General features: G+C 40.5%; 1 protein-coding gene across 11 annotated transcripts in view; it reads right to left on the bottom strand.

Annotated features, from left to right (window-relative positions):
* The window catches only part of HECW1 (HECT, C2 and WW domain containing E3 ubiquitin protein ligase 1), a 263,523-nt gene that overhangs the window by 167,780 nt on the left and 83,669 nt on the right, over positions 1-12,074 (bottom strand). For all 11 annotated transcript variants that reach the window (XM_080578352.1, XM_080578347.1, XM_080578351.1 and 8 more), the window contains one exon: positions 1-108. In XM_080578352.1, coding sequence (XP_080434478.1) covers positions 1-108 — 108 coding nt within the window. The remainder of the gene's footprint in view (positions 109-12,074) is intronic.

Raw genomic sequence — 12,074 nt, forward strand, 5'->3', positions numbered from 1 at the left:
GCTCCACAAAGTAAGAACTAGCATCAATCTTCCAGACAATCTGACCACGATGAGAGCCATTGACGCCACGGTTCTTGTAGTCCAAAAAGTTTTCGGACAAAACTTCATCTATGAACAAAGAAAATGGTATCATCAACTGCCTGTTATGACAACACACAGGGCAGAGTCAGACTAAAAATATGTTTTTGGATTTACAGAACATGCTATGGTTGCTAGACAGCTTGGCACCACATGCTAAGAAATTATTTTTTTTCACTCATTTATATGTTAAATAACTGCAGTGCTTCTTAAAATCACAGATTTTTTGGACGTAATTTTAAAAGACACATCCTTACAAAATTCTCAAACATGAAAATATGTGGCTTAACACAGATCAATCCCTTCCTAATTAAAAATAATTGTCTAGCTGGAATAGAAAATGATAGCAAAAAAAAAATAATCCCCCTTTGCACTAGTTTTTCCCGTAAAAAAAAAAAAAAATTAAAAAATCAGAGAATAGCAGTGTGTATGCATCTGTGCTACACTCACTATTACCATGACAGAGGGGGTTATCTGTCTACTGTAGTAGACAGTGAACGATATTTATGTTTAAAGAATTATTACACTAACTGTGTACATTCACAGACAGCACACAAACACCTCTCAGCCTTTAAAACCAAGCTACTAATGACGAAGTGCTGTCCACTCAGCATTTTGAGACACCTAGAGGTTGTTAGACTATCACGCTGAGTTTCAAAGATGTCTGGATCCACGAGTAATCTATTAAAAGTTGCTGACAGCTCTCAGGCTGAATGCTGAGAAAGCAACCGCCTTGCATGCAAAGGGCTATGTATAAATAACAGTAGGGCAAGGCAGTGAGTCTGAAAAGCAGCCTTCTGATGGTCCATGCTAATTCATTTTTAGTTTGCTTCCAAGTTTCATTTTAGACTGATTCAACCAGCTCTTTTTAAGAGAAATCTGCAAGCCCTAACCAGTACAGTTGCCAGCAAACACACCCCGGCCTCAGGGCAAGGGTCTGCTTCTTGTCCCTCTGTCATTCAACAGCTAAAAGAAGGGCCTGTGAGGCCCTGCCATGACCCATCCTCGCTTAGGAGCTTACACTGGCTTCCAAGCCAACAAAGACGCACATATTGCCACCATACCAGGACAGTACACATGGTTTTGATCATCAGTAAATGGAATCAGCACAGCAGAAATAAAATAGACATTTACAGAGCATTTGAGGAGAGTGGGAATTGGAGGTAGAGGCCTATGACAGGCCGGGGTGGCTGAGCACTCTGAGGGCTGAGGCGGCGGCACTGTTGGCTGTGCCGCATCTCCCAGCCACAGCCTCACTACTCAGTGTCATGGATCTCACATCTGCACAAAGCCAAAGGCCGAGCTCTGCCTACGGCGACCAGAGAGCAATGAAGGCAGTTTTAACTTTGACAGAGACTTGTAGAAACACACTAAATGAGTCAACCATGCTGTCGAAAAAGAGCTGGGTGGGCGCTGCAATTCTGTTCCAAGGACAGTTACATTAATCATTGGTCATGCAAAAACCTAAGGAAAAATATGATGCACTAAATTCAGTATTAAAACACATCAACTATATACACCATTTCATTATCACATAGGTCTGTGAGAAAACGAAGATGATGCCACCATGACAAAAGGACTCCACGTCTAAGGATGGAGTGATGCTGTGACAACCCACAGAGCTACGCAGACCACATGAGGCCATCTCTGACCAGGCTGCTTGGAGGCACAGAGCAGCACGAGGTGGTGCAGAGACATGAAAACAGTGCCCAGAGCCAGCATGGCCACAGAGCTTGCCATTTCTGCACTCATGGTGCTACCATGAATGCTGTGCCTCTTGCCATGCTGATACAGACATTGAAATGACCTCCAGAAACAAGACAAACAAGTAAAAAACAATAGACATGTGGCCAGAGAGGTCTGTCTCAATGGGCAGGTTTATCTGCCATACAGAACCAAGCACAGTGCCTTCAGGAGGCTGCTGAACAGCATACAAAGGACAAAGTCAAGACACTCTAAGAACAACATATTCAACTATATATGCAAAGGTTAAACAGACTAGACTTTTAAATTGAAGGAAACTACACTTTCACCGAAAGAATAAAGCAGCAGGCAAATGTCAATGTTATTGTTTCAGTTTTACATAGTTGTGCTCTCCAAGGAGAAAGATAAGTGGGCTACCAACATGGAACTCTTTGGTGCCACTCTCGAGGGATTTACAGAGGAAATCCTTTTAAAGAGGTCATTAATGATTGCAATGGATAATTATAAACAGCAATGCCATCTACAATACATTTTCCCTTTGCTGACTTGCTAATTGTCAGTAATTATTTCACTAGCTGTGTTTCCTGCTCTGTATAGAAGTGGAAATTTTTCAGCACATTCACACAGTACTTTCCTGTAGTAAACCTTCAACAGTAAAATCCTCTGGTACAATTTCTGTTCTTCATCTGTTCTTCTTCTTTATAGCTAGTTTTGTCTTCTTTTAAATGTAAAATCACATACAAAAGGGGCAGATAAGTATACATCTTTGACTACTTTAGTAAGGACCATCCTGGATGCAGATTATCCAGTATTACCCACATCATTCTGTGGAAGCAGGAGCACTTATATACATGCAAGGAGATATAAACGCGTGAACTGACAGGAAAAATGCTTTATACTTAGAGGTGAGCGTATACTAAAATGTTGTGCTGAGTTGGAGCTTTGAAACTGACTGCATACAGAGGACATCCCTCAGCTCAGGCTTGCTCGTCTCCAGTTTCATCTCTCATGACGTTTATTTGTCATATTTAGGCTCTGGAAGCTGCTGGAGATGCTCCAACACCTGCCATGTGATTAAGAAGCATGGATAATTACTGTTTTTCAAGATATACTGTTTACAAAATACCGTGTTGCTTAAGGAGGGTTAGCTGAGCTAAACTGGGTGGCTTTGCTCAACAAATCACAGACATTTTAGGCCAGAGTTTAGCGGCACAAGAGATCCCAGAATCAGATTTAAAATGCTGTATTCATACGTACTATCTGTTGGGGCCAGCTGGCTTGTACACTGGATGGGTTGTTGTCTGCTTCCCACAGCTGGCATAATGGCAGTATGAGCTCTGTGTCACACAATCTCTCTAATTTGACTGAGATGTCAGCATCTGCCCATACCCGAACCAAATCACATTTGTATTACAGCCTGAGCCAGCAGGGAAGACTGTGGAAAGCCGTCTCCTTCTTTTTGTAGGAAACAGCCAGAACGCCTGGCAAACCAAGCTAAGAAAAAAGACCGCTCTGCATCTACATGTTCAAGGTAGAAGGAGAATGAAGAAAAGGAAGAAGCAGGCTGGTCTACAGTTACAGCTGACAGGTGAGAATATGGGAAAGATGGAACCAACTGTTCTCACCAAGTAACATCTGCACGCTGTCTCCTGCTAGGAGATGGGAGTGTACCGAAAGCAGTGTCCAAAGCAAAAGGTCAGGTCACACAGCATGTCAGGGAAGGGATACAGACAGACTTAGTCATGCACTCACAGCTTGCAGACAGCAGCCACTGATGAAATACAGGCTCAGGCAATAGAAAGGATGTCTTAAGACGAGTTTCCCACAATCTGCAATACACAGGTCACCCCAAGGAGGAAGAGCAGAGTCTTTGAGTACTACTCTCCAACACTACCCATTTTGTGTAGATTACAAGAAAAGAAACAAAAAACAGTATTTTGGTCCTGTTACTTTTAGCTCTTATAAAATAAAGAAGCTTGTTAACTGAAGTGTAAATGATCAGAGTAAGGATGAGATAAATTTATAATACAAATAAAACATATTTACAAATCTCATGGCTTAGAAATCCACTGTGTAGGTCCTTCTCACAACCAGATGTAAGCCCTGCCTGTATCTTTTGAAAAGCTAGGTATCTCCTCTTTCCAAAGAAATAAAGCTTATTTTTAGTTAAACAGAAATTTAAGATAGTTGGGATTTTTAAGCCAGACAAAATTTAGGTCTAAAAGTACATACAGGTCCAAAAGGGAAATCTTTCTCTTTCACTTTTTGAAGGGAAGCATCTCTGAAAGGTGAAAGACAACGGAATATTCCCTATCAAGGAAAAAATAGCAGTAGTTGAAACTGTTCAGGAGGATGGAATGTATGAATACCTCCTATTGACCTGATTTGGTTGGCAGGTGATACTACTCCAGACCTGTTATTCCCCAGAGATTGACACTGCATTTGTAGCACATTGAGAAATAAAATTGTGCATGGGAAATACACAGCTGTTTTGTGTACTACATATACATGCATGTGCTTGTGTGTATATATATATATATATATATCAACAACCCATCATATATAAGTGCACAGGTGATAGGGTATCTTAAGTAGAGAAAAGCTATGTGCAAAAGAAAAAAATATTTTATATTTCTAGTAATAATTCCTATAACAAAGGAACAGAGCTTAAAAACATGTTGTACCTTAATACCCTAAGGTAAGTGGTGAAATGCTTCATTTCACCTCTACACAAAATGAAGCACACAGCTACCGCTGCTCCCTTTCGTATATTTCAGCTAGCAGCTAATGGCTTTTGACATTTTTCCAATGAAGCATTGTAATGCATCTCCCTCCCTCTATTTCTGAAATAAGATTAACATTTACACTAGCTCTTTGCTTAGCTGGCAATCCCCACTGCACAGCCTGGGTTTGGGCCCACTTGACCAAAAGCAAACACTTTGCAATCACCCTCAGATCTGAGGCTGCATTTCCCCAGATGGAAAACTGGGAGCTAATTTAGAAAACTGCCAAGTGAAGGAGCGTTCAGGATGCGCTGCCCTTTGAACATCAGCTGGAGATGGGGACCGCGTGGGCAGCTGAGTCAGGCTGGTGGGGGAGCTGGCAGAAGGTGCTCTCTGCCTGCCCTGCTCACAGAGCAGGGGAAGCGGCTGCAGACCCACAAAGCTGTCCTGGGGTAGGAGCAGAGGCAGCTGGCCTCTGGCACCTCGCACGTCACTGGAGGAAAAAGGGGAAGGTGATGAACGAGCATGCACCGGGCTGCAGGGGCCTGAGAAGCGGCTAGAGGGACCCAGGCACTCCAGAGGCAAATATTAGCATGAGCTTGGGAACCAGCAGCGATTCTGACAGACTGCTTGTCCTTACTGAACCAAATGCATCCAAGCACAGCCATTTACCACTAAAAATATTCTGCACTGTCACTTCCATGCTGAGAGATCCCCACATACTTTACAAGCGCTATCTATAGAGAGATAAAGAGCCATCACCAAAGAAAGCTATCTTTCCGATGAAAGACAGTAACAAATGAACAAAAACCATGCTGTTCTTCAGAGGAATTAGGGAAAATGTTGATAAAGGCCACCCCGCAAAAAGGTCTGTAAAATATCGTAGGAACTTCAGTCTCTGTCAGCAGCCTACACTAAACAGACAGGACCTCTGTATTTGAAAGAAAGCATGTCTGAAATTACCCCAGATAAACAGAGTTGGTACCTCTTCCTCAGAAGGACTGATGTACAAATTGCAAAGAGCAGAGAGAACCTTATGGTCAGTTTGTGTTAAGAGGGAGGAAAAGAAGAAACAATGCCCCTTCCCAAACAGCGTTTTGCTGATAAATACGATCTATCTTTCCATGTTCTCCAAGAATAGTAACTACAGAATTTAGAATAACCTGGGGTACATTCAAAGAAACAAATACCTAACATGAGAGAGGAACACGATGTCAGACAGGTTCCTGAACTTGGTACAGTATTAGTCTCTTATCTGTCTTTAATTTGATTTAGTACTGCATATCACAACACTTGCTTTCTATAAACTTCATGCAATTATTGCATAAAACTAGAAGCTACACTTCATGTCTTCATCCCTTATGAATAAGAAATGCTGTACTGCTGAAATTACAGAAGGATTTATAGTCTTTAGTTGAACAAATTTGCTTTAGCTTGAAATTTAAAAGTGCTTTTGGTCAATATGTATGTCTGTACTACAATGACATATGAATGTAGTCAGGAAAATACTCTAAAAATTGTTTTCTGGACAAAAAGATCTAGCTCTGGTTGATCTGTTTTGCAATTTGCATGGAAAACTGCAGGAAAGGGGCATTATAGAGCACGGAATATCAATAAACTAACACTATTTTGCAAGATAATCTAAGTGTATGCCATGGATAAGTTTTCTATTTCTGATGTTTCTTCTCTTACCACCCAATTTATCATTTGAAGGAGAACATAAAATGATGACAAATTTCTTATTTACAAAGATACCACAGTAGAAAATCACAAATAATGGCTATCGTTATAAAAAGTCAATAGGAATGTTTCTACTTGCCTCAACAGCTATGGATCCAGCTCTAATGTGGATCAAAAATTCACTGTTAATTCATTTGCCAATTTCTGCCGCCTTTTTATCTGAGTAAGATGTGAATGCAACACTGCTTTGATAAGCACAGAGCTTGTGCAAAATTCAGCCTGAAGGAATTGCTCCTCTCATTTCAAACTACACGTTGCCTTATCGTATCTCAATTCACAGCATCTTTGGTGAAGGTACATTAACGTCACAAAGGGACAATGAATATACTGCAATTTACAGCTAGCATCCATCCTGTTGTAATTTCTTAGGGAGAAGAGTTCTGGAAAACAAGGATCTTCATCGGTGCTGAAAACTCAGTCCTTCATCTAGCAGCTGTGTATGTGCTTTAAGTACACGAGTGGTTCTATTTTAATAGCACAAAAATTACTTTTCTTTAGCTGAGTGGGTAGTAAATTGGGAGGTAGAAAATGTGAACAATGAGTGGAGAGTAGAAATGAGAGGGGAAAAAAAAAGAAAAAGAAAAAAGCATAAACCATAATAAAATGGGGAATGATATTTGGCAAAGTTGCAACATTTCTTGGTTCAAAAAGCAGAAAGAGTCACACACAAAACCCAAAGGACACCTGCCATCCACTCCCCAAATCAAGGAATTGCAACTTCCAGCAAAATACTTTTACCTTTGAACATCTGGCTTACTTTTGGAACTATTTCTGAGATTATCATATATGACATTACCTCTAGCACTTCAGTAGCCTCCAAATTACTGCTGGGAGATACTCTGATCTTTCACAATATCAATAAAAAAACGGGAACACAAGACTGCCTGTTGTCAAGATGATATTACATTTTTGGTGTGATAGAGGTTTTCAGAAGGCTGTGGATGAACTGTGGATCAAGCCCTTCCTCACTGTTCTGCCCTCATTGCACTTGACAGTATCCCACTGAGAGTATGAATTCTGTCACCCGAGGGACTTCTCCCTCTTTCCCTGTAATGGGGGAGTGTCCGGCTAAAATTTGATCTGATAGCTCGTGTTCACCCATGGTATCCCTGAGGTGTTTGGGATCTGTGCTCCGGCACAACCCATCTCTTGTTCGGTTCTCTCCAGTAACCTACAAATCTACCGAAAAGCCACAGACCACAAAAGGTGGATGGAATGAAGGAAGCAAAGAGCTGAGGTAGGGCTGAGCAAGAACAGTTTGGGGAGCTAAAAGACCCACAACAGGTGCTAAGTTGCAGTAGTGTTGGCATTTGTCTAGTGGTGTTGGTGTCATTTAGTTCTGCATACCCTTAGAAGTGTGATGCTACCACAGTGCCCCCATAGCTCTCATTGCTACTTCTGCTATGCCTATCCTGGATACACATTTCTGATTTAAAGCTCCAGCACTTCCAGATTTATTCTCACCACTGTGGCAGATGGGACACATCTGGCTTTTTGTACAGCTACAGCTATACTTTAGGTATGCATTGCACGTATTTCTCCACAATTAATGACATTTGTCTTTGCATGCACAAGTGAAGATGGGAGGAAGGAATCCAAACAAAGATGATCACGACCGCCTCCGTGCAGACTGAAATCAGAAAATATGCAATGTTTGGTGAGGTACAACATGAAAGAGCTTTTTGTTGTTGTTCTTTTGTTTGTTTTTAATATAATATTCAGTCCAAAGTTCTTGCAGTCAGTGGAAGCCTTCCCTTCCCAATGATTACAGTACAATTTGGAAAATGTGGACAAGGGTAAAAGAGTGAATCCATGAAAATTTCTTAAAGATACTAAAATAAGGGATGTTGCATGCCCAAGGCAGTATAAAGACATGATATAAAGGGACATAGGAAGATCTGAAATGTGAACAAGAATGACACTTGTGCATGGTAACAATGTTCATTAAATAATGGGGAGAAATAATTTGCAGTACTTGAAAAATGGACTTAAAGCAATGTTGAAAGATATAACAGCAGACAGCAAATTAAACAGGAGTTTGTGATCTGATACAGCAGCAAAAAAAGGAAAAGCGCACACAACTCAGTGTTTGCACAGAAGCACTATGGATAAAGAATCTCTTGAGAGTCTGGAGCAATTTTATCTGAAAAAATGGCATTCAATTATAAGCTTATCACAAAGTAGAAGACCTTCAGTGAAGAAAAAATGTCTTTAGGGCTGGAGAGATCTGTGGATAAGAAAAGATTAGGAAAGCTGAATGCATAGACAGTCATTATAGGAGTTGTGAAGGACAGCATGAGAATATTCAAATATTATGAACATTGCACTGAAGTGTTATAAACAACAAGGAGTGAGAAGAATGATTTAGTTTGGTTTAGAAAACTAAGCAAAACACATGCTGAACCTTCAAAATGCACATAGCCACATGGTTAGCTTGACAACCTGCAGAGAACACATCTTTTTGGGTTAAGCTTCATCCTGCCAAGAGTTCCATTTGTGCTGTCCACTGTTTATGCTATGATTGAGTCTACCCAGTCAACGTCTTAACTTGCTCCATGGATGAAGTTTTTTTGTGGAATTGAGGCCATAAGCTGGCTTTTTGTGCACCAGTATCCCTCCATAGTCTGACTTCCTCAAAATGCTTTAGTAGGTCATCATTACCGTCTTCATTATCAGCCCGGTCTGTACAGCAATATGGGCCCCACAGCACAGAAGTAGCTTTATCCATGGGCGTAAGAATGCTGAAAATCACAGAGGAGGCACGAGGCTGGTGTACTCCCTGCCTGCATTATTTCCCTCTCCAGATATTCAAGATGACAACTGAAGCAGAAAACTCTTCTGCAAGCTTACCTGGAAAATTTCATAATACCACAGTTGTTATTTCCTGAAGAAATGCTAAATGAAGATGGGAATCTTTTGGCACACAGTAAATGCCTCTCTACCACATAATTAATATACAGAAAGGAAAAGAACTGGCAACCTACACGATCCTTTAACATTACAACTGTGGCTTTATGACTATGCCATAAAGCACAATACCACTGCACTAATCCCTTTACAGAAAGAGCTTGTTGGTACATTACTACTAACAAGGTTAACAGTACATAAATGACAGACACAAACCTTGGAATCACTGAAAGGGAGAATGGGTCTGAAACTATATCTGTAGCTAATACTCAGAGATCTTTGCATCTATTTGTAAGAGGTGAAACTGAGGCAAGAGCAACTGTTAGTGCCATACTCAGTAGGTCTGGAAACGGCATATCCTAGTTTTGTGTAGCAAAGTGGTCCACTAGATACAGAACTGAGAAATACAAAAAAGTGACTCAGCCTGAAATGACAAGTCACTCCCACCAGATCCAAGAGCAGCCAGGTGGGAACGAAGAACAGATATTGCTGCAGTAATGTACCTGCCAAGGCCTCTGATAGCTAAGACCTCCTCTGCTCAGCATTTGTGTAGCTTTTCTACGGTTCTTTTTGTGTGACAGGTTTGCTCCTCTAATACTTTTTCTTCCCGAAACAAATAGTGCTGTGCTTTGTGAAAGCTGTGTGGCTGCTGGGCACCTCTGTTGATGTTTTACAGAGAGAGCAGATCTGCAGGTGTCGTACAACACGTAACTTGCTGACATGACCACAGCAAGGCACAGCCGCTATCCCCAGCCCAGAGAGAGACCACCCACAAGGTGACCCACCGAGGAGAAGTCCTAAAGAAGAGAGTGATATGATCTTAGGCCATTGAAGGATTAGAAAGATGGGTAACCCCAAGACATAAAATTCAAACATCAAAAAAATCAGTGTCCTCTAAGTGGGCTCGTTGTGAAGGGTTTTGTTTTACCAATATTTCTCAGGCAGAGAGGTGGAGCAAGCAGACCAAATGCACAGAAAGCCGAAGTCAGAGATTAGAGCGGTAATGCAGGGACCCACAAGTCCCAGCACATTGCCATTTCTAACATTTTCCATCTCTGCTGGCCACATGTGACATTCTACTTGTACGTGCTGCTCATCTGGTGAAATAGCTATACAAAAAAGCTCTGATCCAAGCCTGACTGCAGGAAGAATACGGGGCTCTTTCCGTTTGCTTCAGTAATGAGGTTTGTTGGATTATGCTGAAAATTGCCTTTTGGGGACAGAAATAACATCACACGCTAAAGCAGAGGACCAAAACGTGCTGTTTTAAAGCTAAACTTCAGTCACTAATTACGTCAAGGCATTCTTACTTCTATAAATTTGAGAACTACTCCTCTGTCAAAAAAAAACAACAAAGAAAGGCAGGAAATTGGACCCTACAAGATTTGCGTACAAAGAAACATTTAATAAACAGCCTTTAATAATGTTTTGCTTTCCCACAAGGAAATGTCAAAAGGAAAAAGAGTTTACTGTATATGGGTAAGAAGAGTGTAACATCAGCACTGATAAATTCCTGCCATCAGTGTGCACAGACACTGGAGCAAATGATTCTTTCCAAGTCTGGTTTAAACATTTCTCATTAGCTACCCTACATCAGATATGGAGATGATGACAGAAGTGAAATCTAGTAGCAGCTAAAATGCTACTGCAGTAATTATAAGATAGCTCTTTATCTAGAGGAGCTGCCAGCAGTCCATATTAATTTATCTAAGAGGCTTCATACTGGAGCAAATAGTAATAGCAAATGAGATAACAGAGGAAGAGAAAACTGAGATAAATAACTGCAAATATTCCATCTGTCTCACAGTAGCTACTAAACGATGGTTCTTTTTTTTAAGAAAAAAAAGTCTACAAATACACTATCTTCACTATTCAAACCTCTGTTTTCATTTCACCTTTTCTTCAATGTGTGTTTTCTTTACCTGTAGCATTTTTGCAAAGAAAGCTCATAAATGCCAGAGATTTTTAAATAGAAACAAAGCTATGTTATCATGTTCAAATTCCTCAGATAACTCTTTTTTTGAGTGTTTACATGTATTTTTGATTATTCTGAAAGACTGCCAATATTCAAAGTGTTACAGTTCTCTTGAGGGATGGCACATGCACACCTCAGGTGAGCTGTCACAGAATTTAGATATTCCATTGCATAGCTTGGAGCTGATATAGTGTATAGTATAATGATATAGTATATACTAAAAGGGGAAGTTAAACCATCTCCAGAGTTCTAGTTTGGCAGGCATGAAATGTGACTCCTACTCCTGAATGCACAATGTCTTAAACACCCAGAAAGGCTTGTCCTTCAAATTCTCATATTTTTTGTCATTTTATCATGGCTATTCTTAAAATGCATTGAAGTAACAGGACCTATATTTTAAAAGAGTCATCATTTACTAATCTCCTTTCAACCAAACAGTTTTTCTATGGCACTTCAACAAATTCAGGTAGGTGTGTATGAATGTTTTCACACAGCTACAGGGTAGATATAATCGATGATATTTTTGGCATGAGATACCCAGCCACCATTTTTTAGACTGTTTTATGTGAGACTGACTGGTTGCCTAGTCCATTTCCTAAGACCACGAACAAGTTAACACTAAGAATCACCTCTAAATCCAGCTTTTACCTGCTTCTGCAAAGCTTGTTTCCCTTTTGGACATCCTTATGAATTTGCACACAGATCGAAGGGGAGAAGAACAGATTCCTTCATTTTTGATAAAAGCAACTGTGCCACAAGCAGCCAGCATTTCCCTAAATGGAGGACTCCCTTACCCCTTCTTCAGACAGCCTTAACCTTTGAATAACACTCCAAAATGCACTGCGGTTTCTGTATCAAAACATCTGATCTACACCATTTGTGCTCTTTTTCTTCTGGAAGCCTTCTATATCAGCCATATTTCCTCAGACTTGGAACATCTTTGTTCT

Source organism: Anser brachyrhynchus, assembly GCF_964034855.1.
Source record: "Anser brachyrhynchus genome assembly, chromosome: 2".
Classification (NCBI taxonomy): domain Eukaryota; kingdom Metazoa; phylum Chordata; class Aves; order Anseriformes; family Anatidae; genus Anser; species Anser brachyrhynchus.